The sequence below is a fragment of the Thrips palmi genome, unplaced genomic scaffold (assembly GCF_012932325.1).
Source record: "Thrips palmi isolate BJ-2018 unplaced genomic scaffold, TpBJ-2018v1 HiC_scaffold_17, whole genome shotgun sequence".
In the NCBI taxonomy this organism is placed as follows: domain Eukaryota; kingdom Metazoa; phylum Arthropoda; class Insecta; order Thysanoptera; family Thripidae; genus Thrips; species Thrips palmi.
This window is the reverse complement of record NW_023144626.1, coordinates 14,198,408-14,222,018: the sequence shown is the minus strand read 5'-3', so window position 1 is coordinate 14,222,018 and position 23,611 is coordinate 14,198,408. Positions and strand designations below refer to the sequence as shown.

The window sequence follows — 23,611 nt, the reverse complement described above, 5'->3', positions numbered from 1 at the left end:
TTGCTAAGGGTCTACAACTCCGTTTCAGGTTCCCGTTGAGTCGAAATGACGGTTCAAGAGTTGACATGTACGACGAAAATGCCCTTGGGTCAAATTGGCCCGCTCGGCGCTTTACGGTAATCCGAAAACCCGGCGCTTCTAGTGTTAAAGCAGAGAAACTGTGTACTTGCGCCACCTGGCGTGCGTATACTTCACTGTAGAAAAAATCCACGGGAGAAGGTACAGGCTCAGTCTGATAGAGAATTTGCCTGGTACCACCGTACCTCAGCCAGTACGGCTTTTCGGGTACGGAGTACGGTTTTTCAATGGGCTCTTATGGGAAGCACGGTTTTTGGGTACAGTCGTTCTGTACACCGTGAGGTACGGTCTGGCAGTACCTTTTTTCATGAAATAAACGGCTTTTTTGACAGTGAATGGCAAGCAGGCTCCCGGGTCGAGTGTCAGCTCCAGGTGGATTGTACTTGCAGGCAGGTATGCTTTACAAATCCAAAAGCGTATACTGTATGCTCTACCTGGAGCATGCCTGCAAGCACGCTCTAGCTAGCGCATGCCTGCCAAGCATGCACTTACTAGTGCATACATGCCATGTACACGGGTGATTCCGTGCGTAGGGGGTCATTTTGGATGTACCAAATGTTCTTTTTTAAAGTTCAACTTTAGGGGCTAAATTTGGTGTAGATGGCATACATAGTACCCCACAGTACCCCTCTGAGCGTGGCAGCGCTACAAGTTGACTTTTATTTTCACTCCCTATGAAATACGGCGGAATTTACAGAAATAATGACGGAATTTACAGATTACGGAATTTACAAAGCCAAGTTTTTAGTCTCCTGAACCGCTGGGTTACAAGATAGGTAAAAACTGTTGACGGTGTCATTTTCAGCATCCAAAATAGCATTTTTCAGCGAAGGTTGTGGGAACTTTCTCCCTCAGATGGAGGAGCTACGGCCCGAAACGGAATTTACATCCATTTTTACACCCTTACCGTTTTGAACTCTTCTGACGGCCTGGAAGCGTCGTTTGACCGCCCCAGGTCCTGTAGGCACGGGCTTCTGGAAGTGTTTTTATGTTCTTTCGATCCCAAGTGGTCGCGAGTTTCTAAAATGAAAAGGAACCCCAGTAGACCGTCATTTGTAAAAACAGCATAGGTCACATGGTCACACGGTGGACATTTTTCCAAAGGCTGTTTCGGGTTCAACAAGTGATGATACAAAGGTCACCCTCCGTAATTTTGTGAAGAATAAGTCAGGGGAGAGAGTGAAATAGCCAGTTTTCTTTTGATGTGGCTGAGTCATATACTACAGCATGGCAATGTTGTCTTATAGGTGTTGGTGACCATGACGGAACTTACAAAACGACACTTTAGCAGCTTACGAAACCCAGATAAACAAAAGTTAGATCGACTTATCCACATGAGGACATGGTCTTCGTTTAGTAAAACAAATTTGAATTGCCCAAGCTACCAAATCAACCTCAGTTCAGGCGCAAGGCCCCGGTGACCTGAAATGACCCCCTACGCACGGAATCACCCACACGCTTCCTGCTGCAGATAACTCCCTATCCCTTATGCACTAAATGTATGCTTCAGTAAGCGTGTACTTGGCATGTATGCACTAGTAAGTGCATGCTTGTCAGGCATGCTCCAAGTAGAGCATACAATGTACGGTTTTGGATTTGTAGAGTGCTTCGACCTGTGTACACACTTGAGTTTTGTACTTTGTACAACAATTTATGTTCATCCCTGATAAAAAGTTTTACAGGAATTATAGTAAGGGAGTATGGGGCGATTTGTAACAGGGGCGATTCGTAACACATGCGTTTATTAATTTTAGTGGAGGGAGCAGAGGAAAATCTGAGTATGGCCCCTCTTTCGCTTCAAGTACAGGGTCCTTCTACAATCAAAGCGGATGTGATCGGTGCTCAGGTATAGTTTTGGAGGGCGTCTGAAATTTAGGGTACACCGAAAACGGGTAAATCTTTTATTTTGAGTTCTAGGAAGTTTCTGTCTGAGGCTCCCCAGGTATGAATCACCATCGAAGTACTGTTGGGGCCTTGAAGCGTGACCCCTTTACAATGTAACCACGTGGCATAAGGTGCTTTTACTTTGTCCAGTGATAGTTAGGGACGTATTTCTTGCGTAGCCGGCAATTGGGGTGATTCGTAACAGACCCGTATAAAAACAATAATTTAAGTAACTTTTGCAATTAAATGCTTGAATTATTTCTCGAATTATCTGCTGCCTAATTCCAATACATTTACACAGTTCAAAATGCATTTTAAAGCGAGTTATTCTATTATTTCCTCCAAAATTGAAAAAAGTGAGGTTAGGGTTGACATAGCCGGTCAGTTTATGCTGAGGCGGTCAAGGGCAGCTTGTAATGTAGATTTTAAGGCGTCTGTAGGACATCCGAAGAACAACTGCTGGAGGAGATAACATTCCCGACGATGTTTCATTTAATGTGTAGGCTGTTATGAAAAGCCCCATGGCTGTTACAAATCACCCCATGCTGGGGCGATTCGTAACAGCATGCAAGGGTTTGGAAAGCGTCTTAGATTTCAAAGATTACGAACTCCAGATTGATCCAACGGAGCTGCACAGTCTAGATGAAGGGCCAGACTATTCAACTGGCACAAGTTTGACACCGATATGCAGAATGTTCTTAATTTTGTATAGAGAATTCCAAAATCTGTTACAAATCGCCCCATACTCCCTTAGGTTTGTGGTGTTTTTTTTTCGGCAATGTGGACCAGAAGCGCGACAGTACTTGGCCATCTTGTCACGCCGTCCTCAGATCTGTCACGCCACTGCTCTCCACCCATCTCAACCCCAGGCGACTCCAATGGCAGCACCCGGACCCTAGAGCGGTGCGGCTTCCCGTACTGCCACCTTCACAGAAGGCGCATAGCTACCTCTTTGGGACGTCCAGATTAAGCATTAAATCGTGTTTTTGAGCTCGGAAACAATTTTAACCATTCAAAAGAACAAGTCACTTGCAGGTCATGCTGGTTTTAGTGTCTACATAGAAACACAACTTTTTTAATTTCGTCCCGTATTTTGATGCGCCGAGCCGGGAAGGTTGGTATCAACTGCAGGAAAACGACTCCAACAGACAGGTGAACTCTGCTGGGTACCCAGCAGCCACCGTGGCGAAGTGGTAGAGAGCTTGCCTCCCGAAGCGGAGGTCCCGGGTTCGAACCCGGGCGGAAAGTGGGGTGATAGAATCTGGATATAAAGTGTCCCCCAATGTTTATTTACCTTCTGATCGGGAGTGCGGGAAATTTGGTTTTCTGCTGAGGGAAATTTCTCGTGGTATGTTTCCTGTATCGGAAGCCGCGTCTGACGTCACAGAAATTTAAGGAACAGAGGCAAAGCATTGAGTCGCCTGGGGTTGACCCATCTAATGCAGATTTTTCTCCTCCAGGCGTCGGCCACGCCGACGAACTCCCGTTCCTGTTCCCGCTCACCGAGTACGTCCCCGCGCCACCTTCCGCGTCGGACCTAGCCTTCTCCCGCACCCTTCTCTACTTGTTCACCACGTTCGCGTCAACAGGGTAGGCATTAGACTCTGCACTCTCGTTCACTGGTAAAACTAAAGCGTAATATTACCATGTGTTTTCAAGCGCAATCAGTTTACGCTTGAAATAAGCGTGCGCTGAGAATAGGGTACTTCGGAGGAAATCCAGACCGGAAGCCTGCGACAGAACGGGAGAAACTGAAGAGCGTCGCGCGGCCGTGCTGAGCGGTGGTGGGGGCAGCGTGCGAGCACCGCCTTGACCGCCACTCCACCGATTTAAAGCCCTTTTAAAAAGTTTGGTTGTTGCAGGGCACCCACCAAGGACGACTCATGGCCAAGAGTGAAGAACTTTGAGAACGAGACAGAGTTTGCATTTCTCAGCGGCCCCGGCCCCGTGTCCGTACACAGGGGCTTCCATAACGATCGCATGGCTCGCTGGGCCAAGTTCCGCAGCAGCGCTGCCCTTCCACGTGACACTGCAAAAAATCCATTGTAGGATTGCATCTTGGCTGCCACCAAAATCTTTTACATATTGCAATAGCCGTTGTTGAAATGGTCGACACAGGAAGACATGATTACTACAAGAAAGAACCATTCTTAACACTAATTATTTTCAAGTCAACGAAAAAAAAACACATTGAACGAACGTAGATCAGATAAAACTCGTTTTGGTTTTAAAATTACATTTTCAAGAATTTGGTTATGCATTTAAGCGCACATGGGTTGGTTCGCCGAGACGTGGAAATTTGAGGCACGGGATTTCCAAGATTTTAATGTGCGGCTTTTCGGATGAAACTTTGCAGGTTCATTCAAGATGGCTCTAGAATGGTCCCCAAGAAATATTATAGCTTAATTCGTTCCAGTTTTGTTTTAAGTGGCTTAAATGTTGAAAGTGTACTTTGGGTCGATGTTTGTTACAACTGCCAACGTTTGTTACACGCGCGTCGACGTTCGATACATTCAGGTGATTTGGATGGAATTTCAAAGTGGACAAGACTGACATCTATTTATAGCAGGGATCCTTAACTTACCTCATAAGGGCACCATAACGTTATCATAAGGTTTACGTGCCTCTATGAATTGGTTGTGTTTGTTTGTGACTAAGGTTTACTACAAATGTGATGCTATATTTGTGTTGTACCCCATCGTGTGTCTATGAATTGGTTGTGGTTCCAAGTAAGGGTCACCAAGGTTGTACAACTCTTAAGAGTTAGTTATTACCCTTAACTTCTAACATCTTTTCAAAGGGGCAGGTTATTTTTTTATGTCTCGAATTGGTGTGGATATACTTTTGCAAGTACTTTCATAAGTCCGTACCCTTATAAAGTATAACATTGTCTTATGTTACGTTATGAAAGCAGTGTTAGTTAAATGTTAAGTGTCCCTGATTTATAGAAATCGGTTCGTCTGATCAGGACCAACAAAAAATCCTAACGTATGTAATGGGCTTGAATGCGAAATAAACAAGTGTTTAAGCTTCAAGTAGAAGAACGCGCGACACGCAGCGTCTGCACAACCAACGATCTATTATTCATACGCCGCGTGTCCCTTGAATGCCGAAAAATTATGTGCACGCATCTTTTGAAAAAATTCTCCAAGTTTCGAACCCTTGCCAAAAGAGTGACATGCAGGCACGTATCCACTAGACTACGAGGCGACACACCCGGTCGGCTTCCTCCTAGGCATCTCTATCTCCTAGCTGGCCTCAAAACAAGAGTGCAAATAATAAAATAGGGAGTTGCAAACACGCTGCGTAAAAATAACACCCTCCTTTATTATTGACACGCCGGAAAAGCTTTTCCAGCGTTGGAGAAGATTTTCCAGCGTGCAAATAATTTAAGAGCGCTTGCAGACACGCTGCGTGATGGAAACAGCTGCATTTATTATGTACACGCTGGAAAAGCCTTTCCGGCGTGGAAAGGCCCTTCCGGCGTGTACATAATACTTTTGGGATTTCAGACACGCTGCGTGTGTTGTTCTAATGTATATATTATTGCCACGCGGCGTTCAAATAATTTTTACCATTGTTGCGTACACGCTGCGTGTATATAATATTATCCTTATCGAAAAAGTCTTTGAATTTAAAGAACCTTTGAAAGGGCGTAAAAGCCACGCAGGCACTTTGACCTCTAATATGAAGTAATGCCTTACCATGGGGCAGTAAACGTAGCCGCTACACTGGCAGCCAAGGAATGCGACGTCACGTTTCTTTTCACGTGAAAACGGCGATGTTAGTCTGAGCGTGACAAACGGTGAAAATTTACAGTCAAACGAATGTGGCGCATTCTCCGAAAAGTGGGCAACTTTTCGCAAATTTCTGTCCCTTTCAGTTTTTTTCTAAACTTCAATCCAAATGGTCAAAACTTTTCGCCACACCTACTTTTTATTCATATGCACGTATAAAAAACCTATCAGAAGACGGAATTTGAGTCGCAATGTAATTTGAAACCAATATTATAACTAGAAAAACGGCATTTTTTGCCCCAAAAAGCCTGTCCCTCACTTTTTTTTTCGACACATAATACAACTTTAAACTAGCAAAAAGTACTTTTTAATCATTAAACGTGTGCAAATCTTAAAGAGTACACTTGGACCTTTCGAAAGATACCAAGGTTTACAAAATTTACATCCCGATTTAGGATTTTTCGTGAATTATAACTTTGTCCCTCAAATTGTTAAAAATGGCATTTCCTCAAAATCCACCCGCTGAAGAAATGCCCACCCCTCGCTGGTGTGGTGCGTACGCGGTGGACAACTTATCTGTGGCAGGAGTGGGTGCGTACGCCAATGGGCAGAGATGGGGCGATGCATACGTGAATGGACACCTCTCTCTAGTTAGAGGAAGAGCGTACGTGAATGGACACCTCGTTTGAAGCTAGGGTGGTGCGTACGCTAATGGACACCTTCTCCAGTTTGAGGAATTGCGTACGCGATTGGACACCTCTCTCTAGTTTGAGGAAGTGCGTACGCGAATGGACACCTCTCTCTGGTTTGAGGAAGTGCGTACGCGAATGGACACCTCTCTCTGGTTTGAGGAAGTGCGTACGCGAATGGACACCTCTCTCTGGTTTGAGGAAGTGCGTACGCGAATGGACACCTCGTTTGAACCGAGGATGGTGCGTACGCTAATGGACACCTTTCTCTAGGTTGAAGAAGTGCGTACGCGAATGGACACCTCGTTTGAACCGAGGATGGTGCGTACGCTAATGGACACCTTTCTCTAGGTTGAAGAAGTGCGTACGCGAATGGACACCTCGTTTGAAGCAAGGGTGGTGCGTACGCGAATGGACACCTCTCTCTTGTTTGAGGAAGTGCGTACGCGAATGGACATCTCTCTCTAGTTTGAGGAAGTGCGTACGCGAATGGACACCACTACCTAGTTTGAGGAAGTGAGTACGCAAATGGATACCTCTCTCCACTTCGAGGAAGTGCGTACGCGAATGGACACCTCGTTTGAAGCGGCTTTCGGGTCTGCGGCGCGGACTTTCACTGGGCAGCACCTGGTGTCAATTTTCAAACTTGACCGAACAGACATCACCTTAGAGATGTAGATTCGTCTCAAGAAGACAAACTAAAAATGTCAACACACATAATGGGTTAAAATGGAAAATAAAAGAGTTATTCAACTTTTAATGTCTTTTTGACCATTTTTGCACTTTAAAAATCCCATAACTCATTCATTTTCTATTTTGACCCTTGTCATGTGTTGACATTTTTGTTTGTCCTCTTAAGACGAATCTAAATCTGTCAGGTAATGTCTATTTGGTTAAGTTTGAAAATTCACTCATCTCAGCGAAGATTAAACCCTACAAAGCCGAAAATCGACCGATCGCATACGCACCCTGAGCACCCCATACGCACTTTGTCCACTCGCGTACGCACTTTGTCCACTCGCGTACGCACCCTGAGCACCCCATGCGCACATTGTCCACTCGCGTACGCACTTCTCCACTCGCGTACGCACCCTGACCACCCCATACGCACATTGGCCACTCGCGTACGCACCTTGTCCATTCGCGTACGCAACCTGACCACCCCATACGCACATTGTCCACTCGCGTACGCACTTTGTCCACTCGCGCTCACACTTTTTCCACTCGCGTACGCACCCTGACCACCCCATACGCACATTGTCCACTCGCGTACGCACTTTGACCACTTTGACCACTCGCGTACGCACTTTGTCCACTCGCGTACGCACTTGTCCACTCGCGTACGCACCCTGTGCACCCCATACGCACATTGTCCACTCGCGTACGCACTTTGACCACTCGCGTACGCACTTTGTCCACTCGCGAACGCACCCTGTCCACTCGCGTACGAACCCAGTCCTCTACATATGCACTGTCCACCCCCGTACGCACTTTGTCCACTCGCGTACGCACCCTGTCCACTCGCGTACGCACTTTGTCCACTCACGTACGCACCCTGTCCACCCCCGTACGCACTTTGTCCACTCGCGAACGCACCCTGTCCACCCCCGTACGCACTTTGTCCACTCGCGAACGCACCCTGTCCACCCCCGTACGCACTTTGTCCATTCACGTATGCTAGTTCTTATGGATGTCCACTCGCGAACGCGCCAAAAAAGTGAGGGACAAAAAATTGGCGAAAAGTTGCCCACTTTTTGGAGAATGAGCCATGTGACACACCGCACCGCTTAGTCACATTACTTCGAGTGCGACACGCAATCAGCTGTCGAACTGTCACATTAAAACGATTGTGACACTTGGTACCCAAGTACACCTGTCGTGTCGTCGTGTCACATCCAAACGAATGTGACATTCATGCACTGTCACATTCGTTTGAATAGTGACATGCCCACTTTGACATTGTATGCAATAGTCATAAAATGGAGGAAATTCACAACATACTTCCGTAGCTTTCTATTGCCCTGACGCAATGACACCAGTCGGTATTAATTCCACCTCTATTTAGCATTTGTAGACAAAGATTGTTCATACAAGGTAAACAAGGGAGAAGTTTTGTCTGCTGTGGAGTGTCAATAATGGAAACAAGGATGAAAAATATATAAACGAGACTATGAGAAATTAAAGAGGCCGTACTCGGCACGGTGAGACGCTGTGACAACAGAAGAAATGTTCCTAAAAATATTTCCGGAGAGTTTGGTGGCGCTTTTTATCAACATGATCCATTGGGTGGATACAATGAAATGAAAGATCAATGAGTCGAGGTTGACACTGATATTTCGTCCTTTGAGTTCTGCCTTGCACCGTTTCTGTTGTTTATTGTGTAGTGTCGTGAGTACAGTTATAAGGTTAAGACTCGCGCTGCTCGCTGGGGGCTCCGCCCCCAGACCCCCGCATATGTGGGGCGCGTGCCGAAGTATTTTCAGTAAGTCCGTGGTGACCAAAGGCAAATTTTCTAAGGAAGTAAATGTGCTGCTTCTTTGAAAGGTCTATTTAACAGCTTTTGACCATATAATTAAGCTACTTTTACTGCCCAAATAGATAGCTTGTGTTGCATTGGCTACTGTGGCAGTCAATGGGTGCATACAAGGTCCGGAAAATATTGAAGACTGCTTTGACAAGAGTAGAGGTGAATGGAAAAAACCGCAAGTCTCTACGACCACTCCTTGACCCCAAACATTTCTATGAGTGAGTCAGTGAGTGAGTCGCAGTCAGTCAGTCGGATTGGGGCTATATAGATTCTTGATGATGATGATGATTTACCCAAATGCCGGTGGCGGGGACCCGACTGCTGCAGTTTCGGAAATTCTCGACCAGACCTCTGGGCGAATAAAAATTTTTAGTCATTCGGTCCCCTTTTTAGAAGATTGAGTAGGTTTGCTCGGAAACGGTGAGAAATTTTCAACTTTTGGGATATTTCCCTATTTTCCCATTAAATTTGGAATCGAATGGAAAAAGCCGCAAGTCTCTACGACTACTCCTTGACCCCAAACATTTCTATGAGTGAGTGAGTCAGTGGATGAGTCAGTGAGTCAGTCAGTTGGATTGGGGCTATATAGGCACCCTGGGCGGCGTTGGCGGCTGAGGAGGCCAGCTGGGCGGGAAGGCTGGCGATGTTCTGGACACCGTTAAGACCAGGAAGGCCCTGAAGGTTGCTCAGACCGGGAAGGCCCTGAAGGTTGCTCAGACCGGGAAGGCCCTGAAGGTTGCTAAGACCGGGAAGGCCCTGAAGGTTGCTCAGACCCGAAAGTCCCTGGATGCCGGACAGGAGCGGGCTGGGAGAAGCCTGTATTTCAAGAAAGAAAGGAAGATTTACAAACCAGTGACAATTCTAATTCGTCAGTAGTCCTCACTTTTCATTTTGTGGATAGTTCATAGGTAGTACAATGCACTCCCAAAATCACTGAAACTTTCTTTTGTCTTTTAAGGACGATTTCGTGTCGTTACAAATTATTTGAAGGATGCACTTGACTACGAAGACCACTACTTCGTAAATTGCTTTGCTGTTCTTGGTACGTTAAATTCAATAGTTTCCACCGGACATGTATGTTTGCAGTACTTTCGTAACCGTTTAATCGTCAACTTCGACACCGATTTAAAAAAAAAACTTGTGATCTCGACACGGTAAAAGTGCTGCCTTGAAATTCATGTCGACTTCCAATCCAAACCATTTTTTGTTTGTCTTCTCGAGACAAGTCCATTTCCGAACAGTGATTTTGATTTGGGCCATTTAAAAAATTCACCCAAACCTCTTGGAAACAAAACCAAGACAGCCTCTAGGATTTCAAGGCGGGACTTTTACTGTGTCCTTGCATTCAACTAGGGAGCGTTGGAACCGTTGGCATCTCATTCCGTGTATTGTGTATTTTCAGGGTTTTGTATTTGGTTCGTCACACTGTGCGTTGAGGCCATTCTCCGCCATGTGTTCCTTCACTCCAAGATCTGGAACTGCAAGCTTGTGTAGTGAAGTGATTTGGATATGGACAAATCTTCCGAGTGAGAAGTTCGCAGTCAGTGCTGTGATTATGTGTCTCAGTTATAAGTGTGTACTTCAGTAAGTCTTTGGTTTAGTTTCTTAGTTCAAAGTTCTGAATTGTTTGCAAGTAGCAAAACCGATCTGTTTAAGTCAGGCAGTCTTTTCGTTGAGACACTTTATGAGTTTGTGTTCGCCTGGGTATTGGACTAATCTTGCCCAGTGTGTTTTAGTCATACCTTGGGAGAGGTTATCTTTGCACTCTTCAGTGAACTAGTTAAGTTCTTTTGATTTGATAGAATTTGTACGGTTCTTATTCGAGCTGTTGATATTCTGCTGAAGCCAGTGCCCATGGCGTGCCCGTGCTGATTTTAATTTAGTTCTGTTTGTGAGAACCGTTGGTTCGGTTTGATTGTATTTGTGATTGTGTGTATGGATATGAGTATGGATTTGTATGTGCTTGAGTTTTGCCCTTGGTGTGAGTTCTGTGCTTGAGTTAAGTGTGATCTGTCCGTTAATAAAATGGTTCCTGTTATTGTTAAATCGGTGTTGAGTTCAAGTAGCCTATTTCCTTTGATGGTGACTTTGTCGCCTGGCGCCCAAACATTTGCGAGATTAGAAAAGTCAAAGCTGATCACCCTCACCCACTCTGCATCCAAGGCTTGCCGGTGCCTCCGTTTAACAATATTCAGTTTTAGTCTGTCAGTAATTTGTTGGCTACAAAGGAATGGGACGGAAGGGGACGGAGGAGGAACCCAAACTGTGACGAACAGACGCCATCCAATGGGACGGAAGGGGAGGGAATGGGACGGAGGAAGGTCGGAAACTGTGACAAACAGACGGCATGCAGTGGGACGGAATCGAATGTGACGGAAGGGGAGAGAATGAGAGGGAAGCCTGGGACGGAACGTGAGCGAAGGAGATGAAAGGGAACGGAATCGGATGGAAAGGGACCTAGCTTAACCTAGGGTGGTTATCAGTTAGTGGTATGTCTTTTTGGCGATTTTTTGTTGGTCGCGTGACGAACAGGCGTGTGTTTCGGCAGTGACGCTACGCGCGTCCGCTCGCTGTTGCTCGCGAACGCGCGGATGTGTCCGCGCCGCCGGAGGTTGCCGTGGCAGGTCCTCCCCGTGGCGCCCCCGTGGACATGTCAAGAGGCCTCTCGACGTGCGGTGCCATGGGGGCCGTCTGTGCCGCCATGACGCCGCCGCACAGTGCGGCCGATCTCGAAAAAGACGGACATATTTAAAAAAAACTGTTCCTAGCAAACGTAGGCCGACGAGTTTTCGCTCAGATAGGTTTGCGGGGTCTCTGTTTCTATTTCTTACCTCAATTTTGATACAGCAGAGGCGGAACCAGAAATATGAAAGGGGGTAAATTTTAAAAGTATTTCAAACAGACTGAAATTTTGCATCCGAGGGTTTTCAGGGTCTCTAAATCCATTTCAAAACTTAATTTTGCTATAGCAGGGGCGGATCAGGGAATTAAAAGGGGGGAAAGTTCTATTTTACTTGATAGGTCAACAAAATTGCCAAAAATAGATTTAGATACCCTTAAAACTCCCCAATACAAAATTTTAAACAATTTGGTCAAATTTCAAAATTTACCCCCCTTTTTGTTCCTGGTTCCGCCCCTGTTTTGTCAAAAATGCGGTCACGGATGGATTCACCGACCTTCCAAACTTGAGGAGACTCAATTTGACTGTCCCTGCTGTGATTGTTGTATCGATACCGACCCGTCCACTAAGGTGGAAATATGGCGACAAGTGCAGAAATCAAGGAACATACTTGCTCAGCACAGCTGCGGCTGGGGCGTGCTGGGCCCAATCTTTGTTGGAATCGATCAAGGAAGTATCAAGCTTTAATTTGATGTGCGCCAAACGACGGGAATCCCCGGGAATCATTTTATATCTCAATCGAAACTATATGAATTTGAAGACGCGCGGGCTCCCAGGAAAAAGTTAATTTAGAATACTTATTTTGCAAATATTGGTAAAGTTCCTTATTGCTCGTGAAAGACGAGGGATCGAGCTGTACCTGGGGCATTTTCGCGGCCTGCTTCGGTGGCTCAAGGAACTTGATAAAAGCTTTGGAAACATGTATAGGTTATGTTGCCCCTTTCGTTGGCGCCAAAACACGTATCTTTGAAGGGCTACAGAAGACGTTCTCGGGTGTGCAAAAATACGAGTAAACTGTTTTTAGACGTAAGAATCATCCTAGTTTCGAATCCCACTATGGAAACAATTGTAGCTCAAAATTGAAAAAGTCGTTTATGTCCGCGTTTTTCGGGATCGGCCGCACTGTGCGCCGGGGGTTTCCGGCGCCACGGGTTCCACCAAGATCCTCCTCGAACGGCAGGCCGTCTCCGCGCGCAATGGTGGCCATGATCGGGCAGATGGCGCCAGGAGGCAGCTCGAACCGGGGGCCGCTGTGCACCACATAGTACACCGAGAAGGGGGCGGCGGAGACGCGCTCCTCGTTTGTGGTGAAGGGAAGCCGAACGGCCTGCGCGGTGGTAGCAGGAAGTGCCGGGGGTCGCGGCACACTTGGATCGTACGGTTGGAGTACAATATATTAACGACAAAGTGCGCCATCATGTCGCTACCCACAATACAGTCCTCCGCAATATCAGCCTCATACCCGTTCCACTTATACAACTTGCCGCCCCAGTCAAACTCGAGGGAGACGGGACCGCCAAGAGGGGCAACGCTGCCTGTAACAGAGCGTATGCGGAGTGAAGACTGCGGAGAAGTAGAATGTGTTTCACAAAGTCTCAAAGTAATAACCCGAAATATTGCCTGAAGGAACTTTTGTTTCGGTTGAAAAGACAAGTCAAAAGCAGAAGAAAAACAACACTAAGAGAAGGCACAGAGTCAGTATTACCAACCCAGACAGAATGACAACTTAACAACAAGAAGGATGGAAATTTAATAAAGAACGTACAAAAGGAAAAAGGAATAGGAAAAGAATAGCTTAACAAAGGCAAAGGAGAGTTAACATTTTGGGAGTGGTGTAGAGATTTGACGGTGTAAAGCAGAGCTAACAAGTGTCAGTCAGCATTTTTATTTCTCGTCTTCTTCCCCACTCCGGCTTGCTTCCCTCACTCTTGGCTAAGGTCCTACAATACTCCTCCTTCTGAACTCACCCACCAAGCAAGGTGTCACTGTTGCCCAGACTATAAGTTGGATCGCGCCTCAGGGCCGGTCAACAGTCCGTAGCCTGGTCTCGGTCTGTGCGGATCTCCCTGATAAACCTGTGAACCCCTACTCTCTCTCTCGTCACTTACCCGTCCTAATCACTTATAGTGCCCTACACTACAAAAGCATGAAAAAACAACAACTTAGCAGTACTTATTAGCTTCAGATGAAGAACTATGTTGATTATGTTTACTGATGCTTTTGCGGGTTTCGAGTAAAATGTATCTGAAAGCCTTTTCCTTTCAAACCAAGGAAAGCCATGTAAAATGGTTTATCTGAGTTGCTAATGGTTAGGTATTCCTTTGGGTTATCTTCAATAACCTTTAGGAATCTCCTAGGAAGGTGAGCATAAAATACTTCAGTCTCATTCTCTTGTAGCTGAACTCTGATTGTTTTGCTGTTTTGGGTTGTACCGATTTCAAACATTTATAGTAATGTTTCTCAGGCAAATCATTAATTGATCGAAAATCTTGTAGATTTTCATTCGCTTTGTTTAGCTTATTCGCCTCATCAGAAGAATCCTACCCAGAGAAAAAAAAATATGGTTAGAAAATGCTAGTGCTTAAGCAAATGTATTTCTTTTTTTATATGTTGAAGAACGCTTACCTTATTTTCTGTGTCCTTATGTTTTTCTTTGTCTGTATCTTTGTTCTTTGTTGGCTTTTCCTTTGTGGCACTTGTTAGAGGCGTAATTTCTTCTATTTCCTCTGTTGTTATATCTTTTGGCGTATCATTTGGGCACAAACCCGTTATAGATGTACTCTTTTCAGCCTGCAAATAAAAATATTTAGTGACTTGGTAATTTTGTGCTAAAGCGTGTTTATAGAGGTGTTACCAGTACCGTATCATTTCCTTTGTCATCTTTGTTGGGTTTCTTCGCTTTCTTCAACTGCTTGGTTTTGTAACGGCATTACATCTCCGCCTGACAAACCGGATACTGATGTTGTTTTGTCAGCCTGGAAATCTTTTATTAGTGGTGTGAAAATGATTTTGAATTCGAAACTATGGTTGAGTACTGACAGTTTGAATTGTCTCTGTTTCCTTGTCCACTTTTTTGTTCTTGTCCTGCTTTTTCTTTCCTCTTTTCTTGGTTGGTTTTGTGTCTTGTTTGGATGTCGACTGTAAATGAATATCATAATTGAAGCGCAATTTAAGGTATTGCATTCACTGGAAACGTAATGGTCGGACACATAGCCAAATTATGGCGTGACAAGAAGAAAATTAGCCGTTGCAGACACGCGGTGTGAAAATAACGCCATATATTATTATATATGTTAAGGGAAATGTCCGGATCCCGGCGACTCCTAAGATTTACCGGTAAATGTTAGGAGTAACCTACCCAACCCGGGAAATGTCGGGTTCTCCTATCATTTACCGGGAAGTGTTGCGGAAATCGACATTTACCGGTCGGCTGCGGGAAATGTTGAGTGAGGAGGTTGGATGGAGAGGGAATTTTTTTATTCAACATGTTCTACTTTTTCTTCGAGGCATTTAGACTGAAAATTTCGAATTTTGGGAGTAGCGCGCCGGGATCGGTTGCTGTAGCGGCGACCCAATAATAGACACCTTGACCTAGACACCATAACCAACCTCCACACTCAACATTTCCCGCAGCCGACCGGGAAATGTCGATTTACCGCAACATTTCCCGGTAAATGATAGGAGAACCTGGCTCGGACAGACATTTCCCGGGTTGGGTAGGTTACTCCTATCATTTACCGGTAAATCTTAGGAGTCGCCGGGATCCGGACATTTCCCTTAACACGTACTCCACTCCTGTGGTAACAGTAAATCCCGTACAAAGTACAGTAGATCCTGTAAAAAAGGACGGTAAATCCTGTACTCTGAACTACAGCGACAGCTGTACTTATCACTACAGGATTTACTGTGATTTTTTCCCTCAGTGCGGAGCGCGTTCGCGAGCGACAGCGAGCGGACGCGCGTAGCGCAACTCAGTAGCCTGCCGAAACACGCAGGGTGACCGCAGGATTGTCTAGAAAAAATTCCCGGTTATTTCCCGGTTTTTTTCCGGTGATTTTACCGAGTTTTTCCGGGTCCAGGCGATTATTTTAGGGGGATCATATCCGATTTTAAAAGGTACAGATCGCCCGGAATTCAAAAATCAAAGCATCAATGTGCTTATGGTTAAGGTTACTGTAAGGTGAAAAAACTATCTTCCAAAGTATAGGTGGCAGTGCTTTGGTTTTTGGTGATTTAGTTGCTTACTATAAAAAACTTTTACAGCCACAGACTGGACTCCCAACTCCCATTAGTTCCAAAGTTATGAGGGTTTTAGTGTTATTTTAGTCGTTTACTAAAAATTCTCCTTGCGATGAACCAAAAAGTTTACGGAGGTGTGACTTTTTATTTTAAGGCTTAATGGACATGCAAACAGACTAGCAAAGCCGGATTTGACAATATATGCATAGATAAGCTGTAATTACTGTTTGGAAAATGCGTTTTGAATTTTTTACTTAAATTTGGTAAAATTTTGGTATTTTTTGGTGTTTTTTTGAGTTTTTTGATAAAAATTCCTGTTTCATGTTGGAATTTTGGAAATCCGGCTTTGCTACGAGATAGGCAAATCAATAAAGAACTTGTAAAACAAAAATCAAGTCTCGACAACTTTTGGTTCATCGCAAGGAGAATTTTTAGGAAACGACTAAATTTGTTACGTAAACTGCAATAACTCAGGAAATAATGGGAGTTGAGTGCCTCAACTTTGGGTTTAAGTTCATCTTATAGTAAGCAACCTGAAACCTAAATACAAACATGATGCCACAATTATTTTGGAAAATGATATTTCACATTTTTTCACTTTACAGTAACCTTAAGACAATAGTAGCCGCAACAGCGTGGTAAGTGTTGAGAGGTGCCTTAAAGATGGAACATGTGTAGGTACAAAACAGTAAAAAGTAAAAATGCCGAAGAATACATTTATTTGAGAACAAACTCAACAAAACATGGGTAACACTAGTCAAAAAATAAAACTTTGTGAAGGAACACAAAACAAAACAAAATGATACAGGACTCACGAAAGTAAAGCTGAAAACATATTTCAAGACATGTTTTCAATCTGCTCGTCAATTAACTCTGCCTCCTTCTGGGCATCTGCAAGCAATTTAGCTTTTTTCATTGCAAGCTCCTTAGCTAGACGGGTCGCCTCCCGCTTCCGTTTGATTTCTTTCTCCGCCTCAGTCGCTTTGTCTCTCTGCAAACGTAGGTGCTCTTCGTATCTGGACCTCGCGTTGCGTGCGTACTGAATCATGGACTTATTTATGGGTACCTTTGTAACCCCACCAGCTTGCTGAATGGCATCATGCACTATCCGAAGAGACACCAAGCTGACCTCCTTCTGATTTACAGTGACGCACTCCTTGTTCACGGAGAAACCCCGCTCCAAACTGGCATTGCCGTAAGACAGAACAAGGATCTTCTTCACAAGTACTAGAAGATCGGAGAGATCTCTGCCTGCGCCCGAAATGAGGCCAACCCAGAAGTCATCGAGACGAACGTCTTTTCTTCTATATTGAGAAAAGAGTGCCTTTGATGAGGGAAGATCACACAACATGGAGTACTGCTCCTTTATTTTGTCAGCCAAGGGACCAGAAATGTGTTCCTAATGTGTCACTAAGGTTTCCAAACAAAATTCAAGTCTTTTCACTGCCACTTTTTTATTCTTGGCCAGAACTTCAGGATTAAGGCATGATATGTACATTGCAAAAGGATAAGTAAGAGGACTCCGCTCGAACGTTTTCTTCAAAAACAAACAGTAGTAAGTTCTGCAATCTTGTCTGAAGAGAAGTACGTCCTTGTCGGGTATACTGCCTCTGGCACTGATCTCATTATTAATTGCTTTCTTGGCAGAAGAGCCTATGCTCACTTTGGCAGCGGGAATGAGATTCTCACCAGAAAGTTCAATTTCATGCAAGGACTTGTCCGCCACTGTCATGCTTTCAGGTGTCACCACTTTCTGCATGATAGACTTCACTACTCCAACGAGGTCGTCGAAAAGGAATGGAGCCATGGGTTCATCCGTCTGGTATGGTTTCAGGAAATTGTCTTCAAGATTTGAAGCAACGGACTTGAAGAAACTTAGTTTCGCACCAAGCAGCCTATCCTTTAGACATTTTGAGATAATCTTAAAAGGAGTAGAATTGGAGACAGTTGGGAAGCTTCTCCTATAATCAGGATGACGCCTAGACAGCTTTTTGGGCATCTGATTGTCCACAGCCTTAACATAAACATGAAGAGACTCAAGCATTTCAAGTGCGCGTTGTGCCACAATTTTATTTTCAACCCATCTCACCGCACAAAATTTAAGAGGAAAAACTGCGGACCCCGTGACAGCAGTATACTCTGCACGTCTGAGAGGAACATGTTTAAACATACGATACAAGGAAGAAAGAAAATTGTTAATAGGGTACTTCGGAGAAAACGCAGACCGGAAGTCAGCGACAGGACGGGAGAAACAAAAGGGCGTCGGGAGGCCGTGCTGAGCGGTGGTGGGGGTCGAAATCGGCGGAGTGGGGATGAAGGCGGCGCGCGCACGCTGCCCCCCACCCCACGGATTTCGGTAGGGCACCTGAAAGAATTTAGGAGCCAAGTGACGTCACCGATTTCGACCGTTTTTTGTTGGTTCGGGGTCCGGGCGAGTTTTCCATAATACCGTTGCTTGGCGCAAAACCGTAGTGCATTTAAATTTTACGCAAGACATCATGAGTTCAAGAAAGGCGAAAGATGATGTGTTTTGCCACTGCCGGGGACCAGAAGACGGGTAGGGATCATTTTTATTCGCTCGTGCTACTGAATTTCACTTGCCTAGGTTATGCCCTTTATTCAAGGAAATTGCCGATGGGTCTTGGCTGGGCCTGGCTGAGGGTTTGCCCGCATTTTATGTCCTGTTCCTTAAATTAAATCAATTTTGCATTATTGTAGTCGACTGGGGATAGTGTTTCATCCTAATTTTATATTTTTTGGTTCTAGTTTCATGATTGAGTGTGAATCGTGTAAAGAATGGTTCCATGGAACATGTGTAGGAGTTGAGAACCAAACCGAAGGTATGCTCATATCAAATTTTATTTTTCACCGACAAATGACAAGTCTGTTACAACTAATATTTTTTCCCCCTTTTTACAGCAAATAATTTCATACATTGGTCATGTTTTGTTTGCGTGAGGGTAAACAATGCAGTCACCCAAACTAATGGTACTAATGATTCCGTTCCGTTCCGGCTGCGGTCGGGTGCGGAGCAGCGTGACAGGCCGGGTGCGGCCTTGGCCAACATCCCCCGCCTGACGCAGTGACGTGCCGTGTTGTGTTTTGCGTGTTGTGATCCCCCTCTGGGGGCCCCTGGTCCCCGCCACCTCTGCCAGTGCCTAGGACTTTAGTGCCCCCTGCCGCCCAGTTTGTTGTGCTCCGTTCCGCCGCGCGTGGCCGCGCGCCGCCATGGCCGCGCTACGTAAACAAACAGTGACGTTGGAAGTGGAGCGGGACGCCGCCCAGTTCCCCAGTGCCGTGGAAGTGGTGAAGCTGTTGAAGAGTGAGTTTGGAGTGGAGTTGAAGGATGTGCGAAGTGTGGAGAGAGAATTTGGAAGCAGGAAAGTGTTTGTGAAGGTTGCGAGTGATGAAGTTTTTGGAAGAGTGACGGCGGGCGTGCTGGACGCTGCGCTGGGCCCCGACGGCGCCGCCGTCAAAGTCAGTGTCTCCACGTCCGGGCTGGGGCTCAAGCTGCTGCGAGTGAGGAACCTGCCGACGGAGCTGCCAGCGAGCGAGGTGAAGAAGGTGCTGAGTGAGTACGGGAGAGTGTTGGACATGAGGTTTGAGGTTTACGGAGAGAAGTCGGGTTTGGCGGGAATCATGACGGGAGTGAGGCTTGTGCAAATGGAACCGGAGCGGCACGTGCCGAATTTTGTGAGGCTGGGAGAATGTGTGGCATATGTGGAGTACTCTGGGCAGCCGAAGACATGCAGCGTGTGCGCGTCCACCACGCACTTGCGGGCCGCGTGCGACCAGCGCGGCACGTAAGGGAGTATGGGGCGATTTGTAACAGATTTTGGAATTCTCTATACAAAATTAAGAACATTCTGCATATCGGTGTCAAACTTGTGCCAGTTGAATAGTCTGGCCCTTCATCTAGACTGTGCAGCTCCGTTGGATCAATCTGGAGTCCGTAATCTTTGAAATCTAAGACGCTTTCCAAACCCTTGCATGCTGTTACGAATCGCCCCAGCATGGGGTGATTTGTAACAGCCATGGGGCTTTTCATAACAGCCTACACATTAAATGAAACATCGTCGGGAATGTTATCTCCTCCAGCAGTTGTTCTTCGGATGTCCTACAGACGCCTTAAAATCTACATTACAAGCTGCCCTTGACCGCCTCAGCATAAACTGACCGGCTATGTCAACCCTAACCTCACTTTTTTCAATTTTGGAGGAAATAATAGAATAACTCGCTTTAAAATGCATTTTGAACTGTGTAAATGTATTGGAATTAGGCAGCAGATGATTAGAGAAATAATTCAAGCATTTAATTGCAAAAATTACTTAAATTCTTGTTTTTATACGGGTCTGTTACGAATCACCCCAATTGCCGGCTACGCAAGAAATACGTCCCTAACTATCACTGGACAAAGTAAAAGCACCTTTTGCCACGTGGTTACATTGTAAAGGGGTCACGCTTCAAGGCCCCAACAGTACTTCGATGGTGATTCATACCTGGGGAGCCTCAGACAGAAACTTCCTAGAACTCAAAATAAAAGATTTACCTGTTTTCGGTGTACCCTAAATTTCAGACGCCCTCCAAAACTATACCTGAGCACCGATCACATCCGCTTTAATTGTAGAAGGACCCTGTACTTGAAGCGAAAGAGGGGCCATACTCAGATTTTCCTCTGCTCCCTCCACTTAAATTAATAAACGCATGTGTTACGAATCGCCCCTGTTACAAATCGCCCCATACTCCCTTACGCCAACCGGCTGCGTGCGCCCCGCGACGAGAGGAGGCAAGCAGACGACGCGGCGCGCCGAGCGGCGGCGGGGGGTATCGACGGCACTGAGCAGAGGGACCAGGGGGAGGGGGGCAGCAAAGACAGCAGAACGAAGTCTCCGTCGCGGCGCGTGGACAACCCGTACGCCAAGATCGTGAGCCCGACCAGAGAGACTCCACGCGACAGTGTGGTGACGGGCAGCGGACCTACACCGCAAGTCAAGCCGGCGGCGGCTGCGTCCGAGGCGAGCGGCGAGCAGCCGTCTCTCTCCAACAAGCCGAGGAACTTCCTGTTCAATGCGGAGCTATTGGCGGACGAGTGGCAGTTCCCGGCCGCGGACCCCATCGTGATCCCCGAGACCACGGACGACGCCGACGCCGAGGACCTCGAGACCGTCCTGACCCCCACCACCGAGGCCGCGATGGACGCGCAGGACAGCTGGGAGACGGCGCGAAGCACTAGGACCACCAGGAGGAACGCGGCGAAGATCAGCCTCTCTGACGGCAGCAGGATGCCGCTCACGTCGGTCCAGAAGTGGGCCAAGGTCAAGGCCCAGGTGGAGCAGGGCCGCCCGCTCTCGGGCCCCTTCAAGCGCTCTCTCTCCAACTTGGGCGACGGCGGCAAGCAGTCCACCAAGGCGGGGATGGACAACAAGACCAAGAAGCACGCCCCCTCAACATCGTCATCAAAATGAACATGACTGTCTTAACTGTTAACCTCTGTGCAGCCACGTCGCCGGCGAAGTGGGAGGCGCTGCGCAGCTTGTTGGTGGACAGAAAGGTCGCCGTCGCCCTGCTGCAGGAGGTCGCTGTCACCGCCCTGGACGTGCCCGGGTACACCGCGATGCTCAACACCGGGGAGGCGCGCCGCGGCACCGCCATCCTGGTACGCGACGGACTCGTCCTGACGCCGCTGCTGGCCCTGCCGAGCGGGCGAGGGTGCGCCGCCAAGGTAGGCAACCAGGCCTACGTCTGTGTGTACGCGCCAGCGGGAAGCAGGCGGCGGCAGGAGCGTGCCGCGTTCTTCGCCGAGGACGTCGCCCAGCTCCTCGCGGCCGCGGGGCCCGGTGCGGTGGGTAATTCTTTCCCAAGTCACCCGAGGTCCCGAAATCGATGTCTCCGATTTCGACGAAACTTTGTGGGTATGTTCCCTATGGAGCAAAGAGCTCCAGAAAAAATTTTCAACTTTTTTGGTCGGCCCAAAAAATTTTAATCACGTATTTTGTAAAAAACACTGAAACCTGCACTAAAAATTTGTTTGTTGCCTGAGGGCGACCTGCCCGGTGGATTTTTTTCTTTTCATGGTACTGAAAAAAAAGTCCCCGAGAGCCACTTTAAAAGTCACTTGTTCCAGGAGATATGGACCAAAAAATTCGTTTTTCGCGAATACCCAAAAAATGCATCCGAATTTTTTGATGATAATTTTTTTTAGGAAGGTCCTGTGGTGGTCTATCACCCTTATTGGTTTTGGGTTTGGCCAATGGAAAACCGAATAAAAATTGCGTTTTTTTCGTTTTTTCCGCAGTTTTTGGCCCATAGTATCGCCATTTTAAGTCTGACTTAATGAGCGCCATTAGACCTTTTTTTCGCCTTTTCAAGACGAATCGATTGATATAAGTTGAAGTCAAATCGGAGTATTTTGAAAAATTGCCCTTTTTACGATCGGGAACCAACTAATCTAGATGCGTAAAAAAGGCGATTTTTCAAAATACTCCGATTTGACTTCAACTTATATCAATCGATTCGTCTTGAAAAGGCGAAAAAAAAGTCTAATGGCGCTCATTAAGTCAGACTTAAAATGGCGATACTATGGGCCAAAAACTGCGGAAAAAACGGAAAAAACGCAATTTTTATTCGGTTTTCCATTGGCCAAACCCAAAACCAATAAGGGTGATAGACCACCACAGGACCTTCCTAAAAAAAAATTATCATCAAAAAATTCGGATGCATTTTTTGGGTATTCGCGAAAAACGAATTTTTTGGTCCATATCTCCTGGAACAAATGACTTTTAAAGTGGCTCTCGGGGACTTTTTTTTTCAGTACCATGAAAAGAAAAAAATCCACCGGGCAGGTCGCCCTCAGGCAACAAACAAATTTTTAGTGCAGGTTTCAGTGTTTTTTACAAAATACGTGATTAAAATTTTTTGGGCCGACCAAAAAAGTTGAAAATTTTTTCTGGAGCTCTTTGCTCCATAGGAAACACACCCACAAAGTTTCGTCGGAATCGGAGACATCGATTTCGGGACCTCGGGTGACTTGGGAAAGAATTACCCCGGTGCTCGGCGGGGATTTCAACTGCGTGCTGAGTGACAGAGACACGACGGGCAGCACGATGAAGTGCCCCGAGCTGGCGCAGCTGTTGCAGGGTGTTGGACTCGAGGACGTGTGGCCCCGGGCCTCCCCCCGGCCGGGTCACACGTTCGCCACGGCGGCCATGTCGGCCAGGCTCGACCGTGTGTACGCCCCGCCGCAGCTCGCCGTGCACGCCGCGGAGGCCGTGGCGGTGGCCTTCAGTGATCACAGTGCAGTGTCAGTGACTTTCAGTGGAGTGGTCGCACCGCGGCCGCCGAGGCCGCCCTCAGCGTGGCGCTTCGACAGCAGGATCCTGCGAGACCCGGCGTACCTGCCCAGCCTGCGCGACGAGTGGGCGCGGTGCGTGGCGGCGCGGGGTGACGCCGACGTCATCGAGTGGTGGCTGCAGGTCGCCAAGCCCGCCATCCGCCGACACGCTGCCAAGTTCACCAGGGAGTGGCGGAGGGACTGCAGGGGCAAGCTTGCGTTTCTCTATGAGTTGCTGCAGGAGCTGGTGTCCGCGTCGCCGCGCCCCGCCGGCCACGCCGAGCTCATTAAGGAGGCCAAGGAGGAGATCCTGCACGTGCACGCCGTCATGCTGGAGGGCGTCAAGGCGCGCGCCGCACTCGATGACGTATCGGGACGAGCCGGTCTCCGCGGTTTCACGTGGGGCGCGCGCCCCGGGGCGCTCGCCAGCAGGCATCCAGCGCTCGA

General features: G+C 46.9%; 2 protein-coding genes across 2 annotated transcripts; both read left to right on the top strand.

Annotated features, from left to right (window-relative positions):
* The first annotated feature begins 208 nt into the window (after positions 1-208).
* On the top strand, positions 209-5,031 carry LOC117643752. Its single transcript, XM_034382827.1, has 3 exons — positions 209-471; positions 3,423-3,552; positions 3,825-5,031. Exons 1-3 carry the CDS (start codon positions 414-416, stop codon positions 4,009-4,011), a joined length of 375 nt encoding a protein of 124 aa, XP_034238718.1. The 5' UTR covers positions 209-413; the 3' UTR covers positions 4,012-5,031.
* A 13,211-nt stretch (positions 5,032-18,242) lies between these two features.
* On the top strand, positions 18,243-18,920 carry LOC117643364 (chromatin remodeling protein EBS-like). The gene is made up of 3 exons (XM_034382207.1): positions 18,243-18,391; positions 18,601-18,674; positions 18,754-18,920. Exons 1-3 carry the CDS (start codon positions 18,333-18,335, stop codon positions 18,918-18,920), a joined length of 300 nt encoding a protein of 99 aa, XP_034238098.1. The 5' UTR covers positions 18,243-18,332.
* Positions 18,921-23,611: the final 4,691 nt, after the last annotated feature.